The following is a 19,436-nucleotide window of genomic DNA, read 5'->3' as shown; positions in this document are numbered from 1 at the left end:
TGGAACACTGTCTGGATCAGTCAAGTTCAAAGGGTGGTGATCAGCAGAACAAAATCCAATCGGTAGGTGATTAGGAGATGTTTCTCAGGGATCAGTGTTCACCAACAGCTTTATTACCAATCTTCAGGACAGAATGGAACACACATAGCAAAAATACAGGGGGGACAAATATGGGGGAAAAGGATTGATAACTAGGACATGGAGGAACTATTCAGAGGCACCTCATCACACAGAAAAATGGAATGACAAGCACCTTATGGAGCACAAGTCCTGCATCCAGTACCCAAGCATCCTGAGCATCACTGCAAGCTGGGGGCAGCTGGCTGGAAAGCAGATGTGGGATGTTGGAAATCCTGTCAGGCAATGAGTTGCACCACAGGTAGCACCAGGCACTTCCAGCAAGGACAAGTATTGGCATTCTGCGCTGTATTGGCAAGTCCAAGATCAGACTGGTTTTAAAGATTTTGCTTTCAATGTCTTTGTTTTGTGGTTTTGAAAATCATATTCCTTACATGACACAAATGTAATCCTCATGGGTTAATACTACAGCTGGGAGTAGTTCTCAGCTAATAACCTCCTCCTCAGCTCTCACTGTCTTTTCTTTCATATATTTAGACTTTTCAGGGATTATAATTTAAAAAATAAATTAAAAAGTCAGGAAAGGAAAAGAGATAGGCCAAAGTCTGACAGATACATTTTTGTCTTTTTTTTTTTTTTTTGCTTTAAATGAACTCTCTTGTGCTAATGAATCGTAACACATAACCCCTGTTCATACTATATTAGTTCAAAAGAATAAAAGCCAAAAATAATTGGCACAGGCAAAGATTTCAGATTTAAAGAGACTGAGCAGCACAATACATGCCTTGTGTTATTCCTCTGTACTGTACTAGAAACTCTGTAATATTCCATCATTACAAAATGTGCTTGTGAAAGAATATAAAAATAGGCAAACAAAATAAAGACCAAAACACTCAAGCTCAGAACACACAGTGCACAAAGTACATTCCCATTGTATTTACCCAGTCATTAGCTATCTGTTTGCATTGTATATGGGGAAGTGCAAAGTAAACCAGAAAGCCTGCTTGCGTAGGCACTGACATCAGGACTGTAGGGTTATTAGACGCTGGACAACCTTTTGCAAAGAGCTTTTACAATTTGAAAACTTTCTAAAATAACAGATATGGATTTACTGTGAGAACTGAGAGAATTCTAAGCCCTCATTGCTCTGCTTTCTCTAATTAACACTCTTCACCATGGCAAGCACAGTCCCCAGCATTATATGACAGAGGTATCATGCCTTCTGTTGATGTAACACTCTTGAGCTGCAACATATTATTATTTAAAATCCATAGGAACAGAAGATTATGCATTTCTCCATTAATCAAAAGCTCTTATTTCTCTCCAATACCATCAGCAAAGCACACAAAAATGGAAGAGTGGCCACAGCTGTAAAAATATCCCCAAGATCTGTTAACAATCTCAATGATCTTCTAGAGAGCTGCAGCTCACATTGCCAAGTACAAATGAGAAAGCAGGGAAAACAGTCCAGAAGAACAGTAGCACAAACACATCCTTTTCAACTGTGGAGGAATAATTCAATTCATATTCATCTTTAGGACAAAACACAGACATTACTCTTTAGCAAAATGGCTACTGTAAACCTGTGGGTTTTTCAAGCATGATAGTAAGAGCACAAAAGCAGCACACTGGCACATATCTCCCCCAAAAATTAGTTTTCCCTATTATTGCTTGTTATCTAAAAAAGACATTTTGTCATCATGGACAGGAAAACAAAATCACCTATATAGGAAGCTTAATGTGATGACTGGTTTGATTTTTTGTGATTGATGCAGTCATTCACGTAACTTAGTCCATTCAGGAACTTAGGAACAAAACCTCCACCCTGCTGAAAAAAAAAATTACCATTTAAAAAACCTAAGAGCTATTCTTCCATTTTGGAAGCATCAAAACAACATTTATTTCACTATTTTCAAACTTGAAAATTGCCAGTAAAATCTGCAGACAGACTTCTCCATTCTTTTCCCTTCTGATTTGTGGATCCTAAGGTTTCAGGAAACACAAGCAGTGTCACTTCCTTCAAGGGAGATACACAGGCATGTTACAATATGACTATTTTTAATCATTTCAGCTACCAAGCCAAATAGTAATTTGAAACCCTTATCTCAGCCATCTTCCTCAACTGGTTCATGTTTTAATATATCTACTGCTAGCAAATTATGAAAAAATTGAAAGCAAACACAGATTAGAGCATTTTCTACTGACTGGAGAAAGGTATGATGAACATGTAGGACTCCTAAACAGTGAAGCTGCCTGGAATACAGTCAGAAATTTGTCTCTACGCCTTTGCAGAAACTGTCAGTTATAAGGAGTAAAGCTGTTGCATAGTGCAGCTATTTCCAAGAAAATTGTTATGTCTCCAGCAATTGAAGTGGGTGTAAATGACAATTCTCTAAGAGAAACAGGGGGTTTCCTTTCAGCCCTCAACAGATATCAAGGGCAGGGGGAGAAGATACCACCTTCAGGTTTTGTTGAAAATGATGCTGCTTGCTCTGTTCAAGTTAACACAGTTGTGATATCCAGTGAGACTCCACTCTAGCCAGTATCAGAGGGGACTTTAGTTATGACAGAAGGCAGCTTAGGGGTGTTTTGATACTACTCAGGCAGTATTTTTCCTCTTAGGAAGAACATGCTTCATACCATTCCCTATGGCTGAATTGAAAAGACTTTCCTCCCTCTGCTTGTGACAAAGAGGAAAGTAAAGGAAATTTACATGTGTTTAACTCAGTCACAACTGAATGGCTTGTCAGATCTGTATATCCAGTAAATCATGAAGCAGAGCCTTTCCTAATGTTATCCCACACCATTATAGCTTTTTCTTCCCAATGGTTTCAATCCGCATTTTAAGTGTTTACTTTCACTGCAATCCAGGCTGTGATATTAATGTTGTCACAGTCAAGAATAGAAATAACCTATATATTGGCCCTTACATATCTCATCATTTATTTCAGCCTTGTTTTGAAACACTGCAATCACTGGCTCTATTTTTATGGCTCTCAGAGCTCCTAACCTTAACTATTGCAGAGCAGGACTGTATTAAGATACATGTTACACAAGGGCTGATAACTGGCCCTCATACCTCTCATACTCCAAGTGCCAGGTAACTCTTAAGGCAGTGAGCACTGGGCTGCTGACTGCAGCTGGCACGATACTTGTTAGCACACAAATAAAAGACTGAGATCTCACACTTGCAATGAATTTTAAATACTGCACAGGGCTTTTCAAGTCAAATAAATCTGATTTATTTCCACAGGTGTGAGTGATCTTCATCATATTTTTAGCAGCACTCCCAGCTTGTGACTCAGAGCAGGACTAACTTATGCAGAACTACATCCCAAAGTAAAGCACTAAAGCATTGGAACATATGCAAACAACCAGCTTTTTTCTTTTTTCTTTTTTCCTAGAAAATATTTTAAAGCATCAGTGAGGATGACCTGGTTTTAATAATGTAAAATATACCTACTGTAATAAATATTTTAAGGACTGATTAAAGAAAAACTGCCCACATAATTACAAAAATGTGTAGCCTATAGAACATCAATAACAAACCAAAATTCTCTTTTATTTAACGCTGTAAAACCGCTTTATTTTAAATATTCAGCAATTTTACTTAACTACTGGCTTCAGATTAGGGAAGATATTTTCTTTGGCAATGTATGTTTGTATGCTTAGAAATACATTTTATTCTGGTTGTATTTTAAGTTACTAACACTGGAATGCAAGTTTCAGTAGCAAATTTTTCTTTCATCTTTAATTCGAGTAGTATTGTGTACTACCACAACTCAGACCTGAAATTCACTTCTGCAATATGAAGTCACTTGGCTGCAAGCATTTCAACAGTTCTCATAGTACAACTCTAGTATGTATCCCAATAGTTCTGTATTTAAAACTGATATGTGGGATTTTCTTTGAAATTCATAGAAGCTAATTTTATTATGCCATCTAGACTGTATTTAGCTGTGATGTTCACGAGAAGCAATAATGAGTAATAGCCTCACAAGGGCATCAATTATTATTCAATTATTTCTGCTTACTTTCTATCAGACGGTTTGCATACATTAAATACAAAATATATGATCAGTGTAACAGAAAAAAATCCTATTATTTTACCACAGTGGATATTCTTCCATCCAACAAATGTTATATATTATATCTGCATCTTTTATCTGAATCAGTTCTTGGGAAAGCCATGTTTTTAACCACCGGAGGCTCAAATTATGTACTCACATTGTCACAGAAGTCACACAACCTTCTAAAAGGTAAGTGATTAAAAAGTTCACATCTATGACATGAAAACTCTGAATTCAGTATGGAAAAATTTCTGAAACATTGTTTGTAATAATTCTCAGCCATCCTTTTTTGCAAGCCATCCCACCTATAAATAACATTTGATCAGGGGCAAGTTCAGCCCACAGATAAGGAAATAAATCAGAAGAAAGGACAGGAAAAATATTTTTTATTCCAAATATTAATTTTATTCTTATTTCAAAATAAATTGTCATTATATTAGCATAATAGATTTTTGTATCTCTTGGCATAATACATGTGTAAGCCAAGTTTCAATCTCTGTCCATGGGGAGACAAATTTCATCATTTAAATTTGCAAACCATCAAACACGTCATTGTTAAACATGAAAGTGCTGCTGCCTCAGGAAATAAGATACTCTCAAATCCACAATCCACTTTAAGAGAACCTTTTAAACCACACAACTTCATATTTTATTTCTAAAGCACTCCCTAAATTTAAAGAAGTTCTGAAACCAGTAAATAAATGGGCAGATATGGACAGAAAACCCAACACCTTTACAGCCACACAATTATGAGTGTAAAATTGCTGTGTAAATATCAGATCTCTCAAAAAGTAGAAAAGCTTCTTTACAAAGAAGTTTTGAAATGCTAGCTATGCCAAAGTTAACTAATGACTTGTGGATCTCAATGGTTCAATCACCTTTGAACAGGAAACTTAGATACAGACCTTTCCTTTTTCTTTCAGTACTTTCTTTTTAAAAAGTATCACTGTGATTATGACATTTTTCCCTCATTTCTTCTGCAGATGATTTATGGACTATCAGCTTTAAAAGGAAGAACTAGGAGATTAGATTACTTTAGAGTAGATTAGATTAACCTTTTTTCAATCCCTCAGTTTTTCTTGAATGGGAAGTTCTGAGAAAAAGAAGCAAGCAGGACTGTTTCATTAAGTGTCAAGACAGATGAGGTTTTTTGGAGGTTTTTGTTGTTTACATTTATGTCAGTGCATAGATTTAGGTAACCAAATACAGACTTCTTAGTCTAACTACAGGTATCTTATAAAGGAAAAAAACAGACACCTCTAAAAAGAAAACTTGTATGAGAAGGATTGAAAAACAGAAGACCACGGAGTGTCACAAATGGCTTTTAAAAACAAAGGTTAAAATAATAGAATTTCATTTTCTGATTCTCCACGACAGAGCCACCATAATTGTGGCATATTTTTCAGATGGTTGTGTGATGCCCATAAATGTATTGCATTGCCTTTTAAAACTTCCAGCAAGGCAGGACATTGGATAATGAAGATTCCTTCTTTACTGCTGCTTTTACCATTTCATGTGGCATGGGTGCAATTTTGAATTGAATCATTGTGTTGAGGAACATTGAGTTCTCTCAAAAAATGCACTTCATTTTGACTAATAGAGCTTAAAATAAGCGTGTCCAAGTTACAAGTTTACTCTTACAGTTGGCTGCTGTACAGCTTCATTTAGGTCTCCCAATATAAGTACTGGATATTCATGCAATATAAAGTACAAAGCCATATAGGATTGTTATAATGTTACAAAGAACAAAATTTTTGTTACGACCAAATTAAGCAAAATTAATTACAACAAAATTAAGCAAAAGCATGAAATGTTTCCTCTCTAGAACACAAAGTCACATACTTTTTTTATACATCTATCCACATTATTCTTAATACTGTAAAACTGGAATACAGTCTTGGCATATTCTTTCTTGGCACTTTTCAGCTACTTACTTATTGCAAGATTATTAATCAGTGCACAGCAGAACTAACTTTGTTGGCTGAACAAAAGAAGGTACAAAAAAAATCAAAGCACTATAATCATTGCTTTAAAGAAGTAGAGCTTTCCAATGCAACATATGTGCAATCAGTTAAAGAAAAAAACAAGAGACTCTTAGGGCAAACTATCCTCTCCATGCACTGACATGCAAAATTAGTGGAATACTAAAAAAGAGGTATTCAGAATGAAATCTTCATTCCACAGACTTCATCACCAGGACCTGAATTTTCACTGTGGGTAACTCAGAGTCAAATTTATAATGTCAGAAACATGTGCGGATATGGTATCCAGATAATAACTGAAATCTGTGCAGCCTGTATTGCCTACCACCTCCTGGGCAAAGAGTTAGGTATTTTTTAATGTTGCTTTGAGTGGAAGGTCGCATTTTATCTATATTCTTTCCTAATATACATTATTCCAAATGTAGAACAGCAGTTTCTTTGAAATGTCTAGGAGAAATGGCATGTTTTCAAAAGATATAGGGAAAAAGTGAAACACTTCTGTGTGCACTTCAAATATCTATTCAAGATGACATTTGCACTCCTTAGACATCTAAGTTGCTGTTAGTCATTTTTGCATGCTTAGTGCCTCAGCAAAACACAGCTGGGTGATGAGCACACCACTTGCTGGAACATGGACAAAAGGCATGTCTTCAGTGATGACAGGGAACAAAATATTATTTCCAAGCAAATGTATCTGAAGAACAATTCCACCTACAGCTACACAGATCAGCTTTTCCAGAAACTTTAGAAACTTCTGTAGATTAATGTAGATAGAGGTAGATTAATAAGAGACGGATTTGGATCTTTGTAGAGAAACTTTTTCAGTTTTGAATTTTTATAAGATTATCACTTCAGTGTTTGGTACAGAGGAAGCAGCCCTTCCTTCCCTCCTCAGTCACAACAAGCATTAGATCTTCACCACCCTTTTCAGCTTGTGAGATGTCATTAGAAGGATTTGTGCTTTGTGTGCCTAGAACTTTGTCTCCTGCTCACCATGATCACTGTTAAGTGTGGTAAGAGTAAACATTTCCAACACGATGCAGACAGATGCCAGTACTGCTATAGCTCTTTGAATAAAGCTGCCTTTCAAAAGGTGGTAGCTGTGGTAGCAAACAGCACAACTACAAAAAGCATCACAGGCACTGCTGATATACAGCATATGAATTATACACACAACTAGGAGTACCTGAGCTCATTCTTTTAGTGGAGTTACACTACAAAATAAAGCTTTCTCTAGCATTGACCTTGTCACAGATAAGACCATAGGAAGAGATGGACACACAAGGTTCTCTCCCAGTGTGGTTAGCTCTCTCATGTAACTTACTGCAACTTTTTTTTTCTTGGAAACTAGTTCCGGGCTTACATCTGCTATTCAGGCATTTTTAACTGGCTTTAATCACTTTTGTAGCTTTTTAATTGCATCACTATAACTGCTAGATCCCTACATGATTGCAATGAACATGTTCTCATTTGCATTCAAGAGGACTACAGGACAAATAACATTACTCAGAAATTTCTTCTGTGCCTACCTATAACATGGAAACTCGGCACTGTCAAAACTTACCCTACCGTTGTAGATCCAGGTTTGAGGCTTTAAGCCAGGTTTGACATCTGGGCACTGAGAAGTTGTGTCTGGCCAGGAAGATCAGGCAGTTCCATTCTCAAGGAAGCAGTAGAAGCTCCTAGACTAGTTCTCTGAGGTAGTAAAATTGCACCCTTCGTTTTCTCTTCTATATTAAAAATCTTACTGTGGCCAACAGCAACAGTATAAAATTCATGGTACTCTGGAAGAGCACAGAAGTTCAGAAGAGCTCAAGAGGCTCTTCTTACATCCCCTCCAACAAGTACATTCACCACAGAAGTGAAATAATTTGATCTTGTGAGCGCATATAAAATATCAATAAATACACACTGTTTTACAGGCCTTTTATGTATTTATTAAATTAAACCTGCAAGAAAATTAAAAATGCAAACTTCCTTACATTTTTATTTTTAAAACTTCACTGAGACGTTAACATAGAAGGATAGATTTTTCTGGTTTGCTCTCTAATTTTCCCCTATTCTGCATAGATTTTTATATGCCACAGGCCACTCTTCTCTAATCATGCTCCTCTGAACTATGTCTGTTGCTCTAAACTAATAGTCTATCCAGATCATTTCTAATAGCCATATCATAATATGAAAGGCAAGGAAATTAATATAATATACTTGCATGAATCAGCACTTTACAACTCCAAACCAACCCACTAAAATATTTTTTTCAGTAAGTAAGACAAAATACTGATTATATGGCACAAAGAAGGAAACATGTCATACAGTACAATTTAAAAACTCCACACTTTTCTTTACCCTGGCTTGCCAGGGTGCCTTAGTACATTTTAAGTTGCTATTCTTATGGCTAGTAAATGATTCTAGCATCCCACTGAGACATTTGGAGAAATGATGCCAAAGGTTGAGTGACTTTTACCACCCAAGAAGTTTTTTATAGCTCCAAAGCACTGGAAATTGAAAGAAAGGTCATTATTACACTTTTACAGGGGACTCCTGGGCTCCCTATCATAAACTGCAAGGAAAACTTACTAGCACTTCTAAAGCAACTCATAATGTACTGGGAATTAAAGATAATACCAAACAAAATAAAGCAAGTTACATACAATATTGCTCAGTTTTCAGGCAGAAGAAAAGTTGAATATCCTTGAATTAGTAGTTGCTTTGCAGAGTTGCAGCCCTGTCACAGATTGTCTGTTATCAGACTAGAGTCAGAATTTCAAAGAACTTTATTTATATTAATTTTCATTAAGCAACAAGTCGGTGATTTGACAGGGTGTAGTATAAAGGCCTGCTGAGTAATAGGCTTAACAGGGACCCAAAATTGCTAGAGGGAAGTTCACAGTTTTGATGTTCTCCTAAATCATCATCAGCTGTATTTACATGTCAGTTAGAAATGCTGATGTTACTGAACTACAATATGGTATTAGAGGGAAAAAAACAAAAAAACAAAAAAAAACCACACCCCAAAAAAAAAAGAAAGTATCACTGGATCACAGAGCAAAAAACATAGGACGGGCAGTTCAGAGAAGGTTTTCTGCCCTCCTCACAATGTGGATTAAAACCATTTCACTTCTGTCAGCTTCATGAGCTATCAGAAATGTAGATATTAGAATCACAGCATGATTCTAATCAAAACAGTTTGCATTAAAACTGTAAATGTAAACTCTACCTTAGAGGAAGTAAAAACACAAAAAAGTTCCATTAGAAGAACTCCTGATAGCTAGAAAATGAAAATTCAAAAGGGGGGCAGCAAAGAGAAAATTTTAATTCTGCCTCAGTGCCCATGTTTTTGGGCTTTTTAAGAATTAGCATATGGAAGGCTAAACACATTGTTCAAAGTTATAAATCACAATGAATGAACACGGATGTATCAGCAGGACAATAATGGTGGAGCTCAGCCTCAGGCATATGAACATTTGCATGCCAAATAAAATATCAGAACATGGAAAAAATGTCCTCATTGGATACACTAAGAGTATTCTTTATACTCTCCACTCGAGTGATTAAGGTGAATCAAACACTGAACTTGTTCAGTAGTCAAAACTTTTGATTTCACTGAACCACAATGACAATGGCATATTCTGCCACTCTACCACTTCTATTGCCCAGGGATAAACTTGTGCCTCTTCAGGAATTTACATTTTTTTTTAAAAAAAGTACTTTGTTGCACACTTCTGTACCCCACCAATGCAAGGAAAACCAGTTCTGACAGGAGAAGACAAACAGGGTTTGATACAGCGGGAAGAAATGTTGCCGTCTGCCTAACACACAAAATAGCTGAAAGTGGGACAGGAAAGGATTATTTTGTTTCCGTGACAAAAGTTTTTGCTCAATACATTACTTGAAAATAAGTAACTCCATAGAAAGCATTTAAGTTAATCCTAAATTTTAAAAATATTCTTTTCTCAGTTGAATGCTTTTGTTTACAGTGCCTATATCTTTCAGGGCTTTGCCTACCATAAATGTCATCCTGGAGAAGCAGGCAGTCGCTTGAGCTTTCCCTGCTCCATCCATGGCGAGGTGTTCATGGGCACACACCTCTCCTCCAAACCATCCTTTCCATCTGTGAACCCTGGTCCTGCAGCAGCAAAGCTGGCATGTGCAGCATGCTCCAAAAGAGAGGGCATACACTGGGAACCGTCCCTCAAAACCTTACTGCTGGACTTGTTCTCTGACCTACAGAAAACTTTTAGTGAGGCAGTGCTTACTGTCCTCCTCTCCTTCCAGTGCCCATAGAAACTGTCACGTTCCTGTCTCATTTTTGGCTCTGCCTCTTGAAGATAAAAAAAAAAAAAAAAGAAACAGCTTTAGGCCCATAGTACATGAGAAAAGCTTACTCCAACCCATATTTTTTGGACAGAACAGACCCAAAGCCAAGTAGACGGGGCACACTCACATAGTGTGAAAATCCATGTCCAAATCAGTGCCAGTGGGACTCAAACATGGTTTAATCATTAGCTATCAGAAGGATGTGCCTCAAGTGGCTGACTGAAACACCACCTGAAGGCAAGGCATTGGCTCATGTCCTCTCTCACACATAGAATGACACTGTGCCCAAAGCCAAAAGGAGTGAGTGTACACAAGCAACCTCATGGCTGGGACTACTCTTAGCCCACGTGCCCACTCTTGTGAGGACCTCTTCATGAAGTGCTTCACAGAAGCTGAAGGGACTTCAAGCTGAGCTGCAGATGAAAAAGACATTTTGATATTTGTTATGTCTAGAGACTGGACTAATTGGACATGTAAACACTCTATGTTTACACCTTTACAGAGTATATTCTGGGGCTGATTTTATGGAAATCTACCACCATTTTTGAGCACTTCATTTTCCAATGTTGAATGTTCTTTTAGGACCTGGGGGGTGTTTGCTTATTTTAAGAAAAGTATTTGGGAGGTTTGCACAGTACAGAATGCTGTGTCCTGTTCAATATTTGGCTATATCGAATTCATTAAATCATTTTTCTCTGCTCAGTATTGAATCTATTCCAGCCTGGAGAGAACACAACACTCCCTTGTAGCTGAACTGATAACATATTACAATAATTTGCTGTTTTCATTGTAGAAGAATTTGTTCTTCTTTATGTTCACTAAAATTAAATAAGTATGCATAAAGTCATAAATTGGACTTATGACATGATCACATCAAACAAAATGTCTTAGAAGTCCATTTCATCCTTGCTGAATTTCTCACATCCTGTACTGCATTTTTTAGATATTAACCAAGACATCTGTATAGGTACAGGTATCAGAACATGAGACAAATGAAAATTAAGATACTTCCATGCAGTGAGCTAAAATATAATAATGTTTGTATAACAGCCAAAACAAATTCGGCCTCAAACATTTAGTGTGAACGAAGTCCCAGGCACCACCCTGTGAACAGGCATTGCTTGTTAGATTTTGCCTCTCTTTTAAATGTGATACAGGTTCAGAAAAATGCCATCTCTGCCAGACAAATACAACCACCAAATCCCAACAGTTGGGTACACAAGCCCTGGACTGTGCAGGCACTATAGCAGTGAGGAGCAATGCTCAAGGACAGGGCACACAGTGAAGTACAAGGCACAGAATTTTTTCTTTTTTATTTACAAAAAACAAAAAACAAAAAAAAAAAAAAAACCAAACCAAAAACAAAACCCTAAATGTTTACTGCTGTTTCCAAACTCTTCAGAAAGCTCTTTTAAGATAAAGAATAACCCTTAGCTTGACAATTAATATAAATTCACAATTAATATAAATTTAAACACTAAATTCATATATCAAATTCCTAATCTAAATCCTAAAAAGAGGATTTTTTTAATATTGATTTTAGTGAACTTTCCAGAATCACTGTTGAATCTTACTTTTCAAACATTTTTTGTAGTGCATAAACCTTTTCTCTTTTACATACGAATAATAAAGCTTCATTTCCCTTGGGTTGTCCTGGGGTTGTCACATTTTGTCTATTCACCTCTATTTTCTATATTTCGTAACAAAATATGCTGATATTCAATGCTATGCAAGACTTCAGACTGGCATAGCAAAAATTGCTTCTAATTTATCCTGCATCATAAATTGGGAGTTTGCTGAACTATTTAGAGTCACATTTAATAAACATAGACAACATTTTCATGTACCTTTGTCTCTAGTCACTGAATGGCAACCTTATGCTGATATTTCCCTTACTGCTCCCAATCCCTCACTTCAAAAAGAATCATACTGGTTTTCATCGTTATGGCTTATTTCTGTGTACTTCGATTTTCTTTTCCTTCAAATCCATGTTCTTTTTTGTACAGCTAAACAATTTATGACCACCTTGAATTTATTTGCCTGTATTTATTCTAGCTTTTCTTTATATTCTATACCGATATTTTTTAGATCGCACTCCTACTGACAGAAACTGATGGAGTGATCTATAAAACCAGGCTTTTATATTGTAGTTTGTGATTGCTGCTAGATGTGCCAAGAGAGTGACAGTGAAAGTTAAACAGGATGACAAATGAAGGACCACACTGTGTCAATATTTCATCTCTTCCAATTTTACTGCCTACTGTAATTGTGTCAAAGTAAGTTAAAAAACATCAATTCAAATGTGATAATTTTCTTACATCAGCTGAACAAACATACTGCTGTACCTGCATGTTTTAGTGAGTCTTTTCCTCAGACATCTACATTAGATTTAGTCCAGAGCCTCTTTCCTTCGCTATTTCATGAAATCGTATTCAGTCAAAAAGGTCTGTGTCCTATAAAAAGTTGTCCAGGCTGGCCTCAATTATTTTTCTAATCAACTTGGGGAAATATATTTGAGGTTTTTTATTATTTCTTCAGCTGAACAGAGAACAATTAAAATTTCCTTCATTTCCATATGTAGTTCTAACAATTTCTACCTCAAGCTGCTCCAGCTTCTTAACACAGACACATTCCATTATGCCTCAAACGCCAGTTCAAAAGGCAACTTGCTTCAACACACCTTGTGAGAATGAAAACATTTACTTTTAAATTAGTAACAATTACACCAGATTCATTGCTTCCAATAAAGCCAGACTTTAATACCAGTTTACAGCCTGTTCATTAAAATAAGATTTTAAGTTGCACCAGCACAAAATCTGGTGTTAGTCACCATAACTTCAAAACCAATCCCACAGACAAAATTATTCATTAGTTCCTTTTGCACTAAGTACGAACACAGGTGCATAATCTGAACCTTAAGCCTGGTCTCATGGGTATTTTTAAGTACTGCACTGCATTCACTTCCTCAAAGCTCCACAGAGATGCAAAGAGGACTGCTACAGCTTCCTTGGGAAATTCCACCTTAGCTTCTACTGGAAAAATGGAACTGTTTGGAATATCTCAACATGCCAAATTCTAAAGACAGATAATACAATGGCATGAAGAAGTATTTGGGACAAACATTCTGAAAGCATTTTATTGGAAAGGTGAAATTTTTTTCATTAGGACTCAGTAAAATAATAATTATTCAACACAGTTCCTGTTCAATATCAGTCAATACCAGATCATTTTATTTTATATGTTCATACAACTGAAATCATTACATTTCTTTTTCTTGTTGTTTAACTTTCTCAGGCACATTTTTTTCCATGGTAACCTGTTTTAGGATAGAACTGCTCTGGAATTTGTGTCTTTGAAAAGTATTTCATGATATAACCACTTTTCCTGAAATGCTTCTCACAAAATCAGCTCATCTAATAGTTTACCTTAATGCCACACTCTAGCAGGAAATTACACCACTTACTGGAGATTAGGCCTTATTTTGCTGCAGGATGAAAAAACCTAAGGCACTACTGATCAAACAGTCAAATACTGTTATACCCAATTTGTAGATACAGAATGCAAGATTTGAAAAAATAAGATCATGTAACTCAACTCTCAGAAACAGGTTATTTCAATGAATTTTCTGAGTCCTATCCTCTGATTGATAGCAGTCTTCTGGAAGACTGATACTTCTGTGTAAGTCTGAGAAACACTCTGGAGCTGGAAGGGCTCCTGAGGACTGAGCTGTGTTCACCCATACATTTCTTTGGTAGCTGACCCAACATCCCCTGTGCAGAGAGATGCCCAAGGACAAAGTACTTACCAGGCAGTAAGAAAAGAAACTGTGCTACAAAGACAGGAACTGCAATCAAATCAGAATTGCTCTGTTCCTGCAAGAATGACACATCTGTGCAACTGCCTACAAAAAACAATGTGCTGATTTGTTATTTTATAGACAGCAATGACTTTTACCAGGTCAGCTAACAAATTCCTTTACTCACATGCATTTCTTTTATTTTAGTAGCAGCATGTATTTTCATGGTGTATCCTGCTATAATGGAATCAATGTAAACAAAATTGAAATTCCTAAATGAAAATTGAAATTCCTTAAATGAAAACATTAAAAATTACTAGAGCTAGTTTCTGTTTTTAAAATTTTAGCCCTTACTTGAAGAGAACGGGTAGAAAACCACCAAGATTTTCCTGAGATGTGCATTTCCTGTATTTGCAGGATCAATGCCAGAGGGTATATGTTACTTCCATACATTTATTTCAGCCAGAAATAAATACCAGAAAATAGCAGCCACCATATTACTGGAGCCATAATACAAACTTCCTTTTTATCCCTTTCTCTCTGTTTTCCCATACCTGTGACTTCCCAAACCACCTTGGCCCTCACATCTCTCCAGTTTTGGTTTCTCCACTAAACATCCAACAAGACTTTTATGATTCCAGAATGCTTCCTCCTGCCTCCCACAACAAGTCCCCAGTGCTGGCAGGCAGCAGCCCTGTGAAGTAATCCAGAGTCCCTTACTCTTTGTGCTGTCTCCATCCTGCCTGGTTCACTCTCTTTTTTTCTCCCCTTTTTTTTTTTAATTTTTGTTTTTAAACAGGACACAGTTACTAGATTTATGTTTCCGTGAATTACAAATTATTAATGTACTGATGATTTCCACACACAATTCTTCATTATTTTGGAAGTGACATCTCAGTGGGCTTCTCTCCCAAAGCTTCTCAAACTGTGCTTTATGCAAGTTTAACACTTTCTCTGCTGAACATGACAGTTTTGCAAGCTTTTGTACAGAATATAACCTATTTAGACTTTTAACTGTACCTGTATTGAATTTGTCCTGGTATCTGTTTCTCACTTCAGAATACTCATTGAGAGCACATATGAAACACTGGAGCAAGGGCAAAGTTGTATCATGTAAAGTTTTAAGTACACCATCTCTTCTTGTTTTTAATTTTATGTCTGAGCAGAGTAAATGACCACTTAGTGCAATAATGTGCCCCTTTAAAATATTCTGTACTCGACACATAACAAATCTAATTTAACATGCTCTCCAAATGCTGTTTTCAATCTCTCATATGCAAGAAGAAAAGTATTCAATGTATTTTTTCCTACAGATAGTGAGTGAAAGCCATCATTTCCATTTGTACTCTTTTCCTTGAATTGTATATCACCATGAAGTGTATATGACCACTAACTTTTAAAATAGCCTATGTACTTCTATTCACCTTATTTCTATGATGAGACCTCACAGCAAGGATGGAATAACAATATGGAAACTAACCATCTAATCCAACTGGACATATTTTATTGAAGTCTTATTACTTCCATGTGTAAGAAGAAACTAAAGCCAACTGCAATCCCCAATTTTTGGCATTCTTAGTATGCATTATATCCAGCAAAAGAGAATTTCACTTTTTGTTTTAATTTTAACTGCACAGTGATATTAGACATACAGACTTTACTTGACTGTTAAGAAATCAATACTTTTAACTGAATAAGAAAAGCAAGGTCTTTATTATGCCTAAAGCAATACTTTTCTTTAAAAAGTAGCTTTTTATTTTTATCTCTTTTGTGGTATAATCTTTAAAGTACTCATATCAAAATTTTAGTATGGATGATAGAATCTTCAAGAATGGATATACAGAGTAATGACAATATGGTTATAACACAGAGTCAAGTCAGGTAATTTGTATAAAAGAAACTTTTCATGGATAAATGCAATGCCGAAGAGTTATATTTGAATTTATTCTGAGGGACCATATGTAACAGAACAGTTTATCTTAAGATGCAAAACCTACTTTACTAAGAAAGACGAATATAAAATTCTGAGCAACTATAATAAAACAAATATTTTCTTTCAGTGTTGACAGAGATAAATTGCCCTTTAGTAAAGCATTTTCGACTTTGTTTTCTAAACAAGTGATATTTGTCATATATATCCCTGATATGAAAAACAACACCTCAAGAAGGATCAATCAGTTAAGCAGCATTCTCAGTGGAGGTCTGAAGATTAAAAAATCATGTTGTAATTTTAGCAATATGTTGGGCATCCCATGTTTTTTCAATGATATTTACTGGTAAGATTTTTTTTCAGCTCACTTTTTAATCCAACACATGCTTTCCTTTGTTATATGCTAGATTTTGACTTTGCTGCTCACCTTCGAATAGTTTTCTCAACTGTTGATAATAAAATAACATGCTAGAAGACAGGCTCTTTTGATTGAGTCTATTTCACATTTTTTGTGAGAATTTATAAAGAAAATTAATTTCCTACACTCGCATCTGACAGTACCCTGTAACTTTATTAGTCCTAGTGTAAACAGAGACTATCTACTAAAGAAAGGTTAAATGCTGATTATTTAGAAGGATGAAAAATCACGGAATCACAGAATGCTTTGGATGGAAGGGACCTTCATCTAGTTCCAACTCCCTGCAATAGGCCAGGTTGCTTAGAGCTCCTCCATTCAACCTGGCCTTGAACACTTCCAGGGATGGGGCATCCAGAGCTTCTCTGGGAAACCAGTTCCAATACCTCACCACCTTCACAGTAAAGAATTTCTTCCATATATTCCATTTAACATGAATTTCCCTTTGTTCAGTTTGAATCCATTACTCTGTTTCTTATCACTACAGCTTCTGATGAAGCGCCCTTCTCCAGCTTCCTTATAAGCTCCATTCAGATATTGGAGGGCTGCTATGAGGCCTCCATGAACCAAATATTTGGTTCTTAATGGAGAAAACATTTTGGTAGAAAAAATTAATTTACCTCAATATAATTACATTAAAATTAGTACAACAACTCTTTAAAATACTGTAGCACAAAGATAAAGAAACGTAGTATTCAGATTCCTTCTATATATTTAATTCAAAGTTACAGTCCCAGAATTAAACTCTATTCTTCCCCATAAAAAGACTAATTACCAAGCTTTAATTACTGCCTACATGGTTTATATTTGTGAATTTTACAATACCATTTCACTCTAGTCCTATAATTTAACTATCCTAGAAAAATCAAAAGAGAGTCTTCAGATAGTGATGGACACATTTAATTCAGATGTTTCTACAAACCAGTACCACTGATGTGCACAGGAAAGTAATCAAGTTAAGGGGAAAACATCCAAGGAGGTACAGGTATAAACAACATCAGAAAGCTCAAAAGGACTTGGGAAACCTAATGCTCCAGAGGTAATTGATACTGATGTACATCTCAGCCTTTCCAAGCTGTTCTGTGCATACGAGCTCAACACGTGCATGAGCATCACCACAAACATACAAGAACAACTTCTGCAGACTTTGTTAATGAGGTCTCTGAACACTGTGTGCTACACTATGTTATACTGTACTGGACCTGAATGCTTTTACTGTGATTTCAACATTCCTAGAATGCATTTTTAAGAAACTCAAGGAATAAGCATATGAGAAAAATAAAAAAGAACATTAAAACCAGACTGTACGTGAAGATTTTTCCCCTGCATCTCATAGTGCACATTCTCCCTGCTTTGCAGTGGAAGTTAAATTTCTAGCTTAGCAGACACTATGCACAGTGCCTAGTAGGTACATGATTTCTCAGCTGTTCAAATAAAGTAAGACAAGCATCCACAAAACTGCAAAAGAGAGTAATTAAAAAAAATATATAAAACCTCAACTTTTAATGTAGTGGTAAGTATTTCTTCTACAGGGTAACATGTATTCATCCATGCAGAACACTTAAAAACAAATAACCTGTGTACCTGAACTGTAGAACTGATTTCAGATGCAAATCCTCCTGTCAAGGGAGCCTCATGGCTAATCAGCAGTCGCCCAGTCTTTGCCACTGACTGAAAAGGAAAAACAAACGTTCAAAATGTCATCAAATTACAGTTCTTGTGATTTCTTACTTGTACTACTCATGGAATATATGAAATATATGACTTTGTTAGCAGTCTTAGAACATAGCTACTTTTCCCCGCTTGCATTTCCAGTGAACAATAAATTATCCTAAAATACTGAATTGAGTCATTAATAGCATGGTTTTTATACCTACTATAAAATTATTCACATTTTCCACTAAATTTTAAGCAAGTATCAAGAATAAATTTGAACTCATTTCATATTAATTTACCCTATCAATGCAAACTGTAACATTTCTGAAATAAAATGAGGATTTTAACAAGTAACCAGTAAAAATCTGAGTCGTCAAAATACTAAAATACACATACACAAAGAAATCCTTCACTGATATCTTTGTAAAAACAGAGCCTATGTGAAGTCATGAACCATTCCTATTCAGAAAGTAAAATTGCTAAATAAAAATTTTAGCAAGAAAACGTGTGGATGACTGCTGCGTATTTAAATTTTACATGGCAATTAGAAGTACCACTTTTTAATTTTAGATTTCAATGTTTGTGTAGATTTTATGCAATCTACTTCATAGCTAAATAAATGGCATAATATATACAGATGACTTAAGCATCTTTGATCAAAAAACCAAAACTGTGTTCACTGCAAAACAACAGTGAAAGCAAAATATTTTTAGTCTGATGGGAAATATAAAGCTTCACCACACACAAATATATCGAAGTTTATTGCAACTATGCTAAATTGCCTGAATTAAACAGTATTAGATACCTTTAGTAAGAAATATGACAGCAAAGTCTATGCTTCCATGATATGCATTTTAAAATTATTACAATAAAAAGGCTCATTAAATGTTTCATAAACTTCTAGATAGGTATATCAGGAAAAAAAATTAGATTATAGTGTATGTTAATCTTTCAAGAACAGTTACAGTCTGACACTTAAGATAAGTACATAGTGTACTGCTGGTCTAATATTACTCATCAAGTGGAAGAGCCCAAGACAGAGCTTGCTATCAGATCAGACTTTCTGAACACTGTGATCTTCAATTTAATGTCTACACCACCACACTCTCCAGTCAGGCAGCTCCATGTTATCTGTGTAATAGGATACATAAAAGCAATGCCCTAATTATGCAGCTTTCTTCTGATTCAA

At 35.8% G+C, this 19,436-nt stretch overlaps 1 protein-coding gene across 2 annotated transcripts in view; it reads right to left on the bottom strand.

The window, feature by feature from the left end:
• Positions 1-19,436, bottom strand: part of BCKDHB (branched chain keto acid dehydrogenase E1 subunit beta) — a 107,855-nt gene that overhangs the window by 26,824 nt on the left and 61,595 nt on the right. The window contains exon 9 of one of the 2 annotated variants that reach the window (XM_058834732.1): positions 18,176-18,262. The exons of the other annotated variant lie outside the window; for it this stretch is intronic. Coding sequence (XP_058690715.1) covers positions 18,176-18,262 — 87 coding nt within the window. The remainder of the gene's footprint in view (positions 1-18,175; positions 18,263-19,436) is intronic. 2 annotated transcript variants of the gene reach the window in all.

The sequence above is a fragment of the Poecile atricapillus genome, chromosome 3 (assembly GCF_030490865.1).
Source record: "Poecile atricapillus isolate bPoeAtr1 chromosome 3, bPoeAtr1.hap1, whole genome shotgun sequence".
Lineage (NCBI taxonomy): Eukaryota > Metazoa > Chordata > Aves > Passeriformes > Paridae > Poecile > Poecile atricapillus.
Note: the sequence above shows the minus strand (reverse complement) of the source record. Positions and strands in the feature narration are given on the sequence as shown.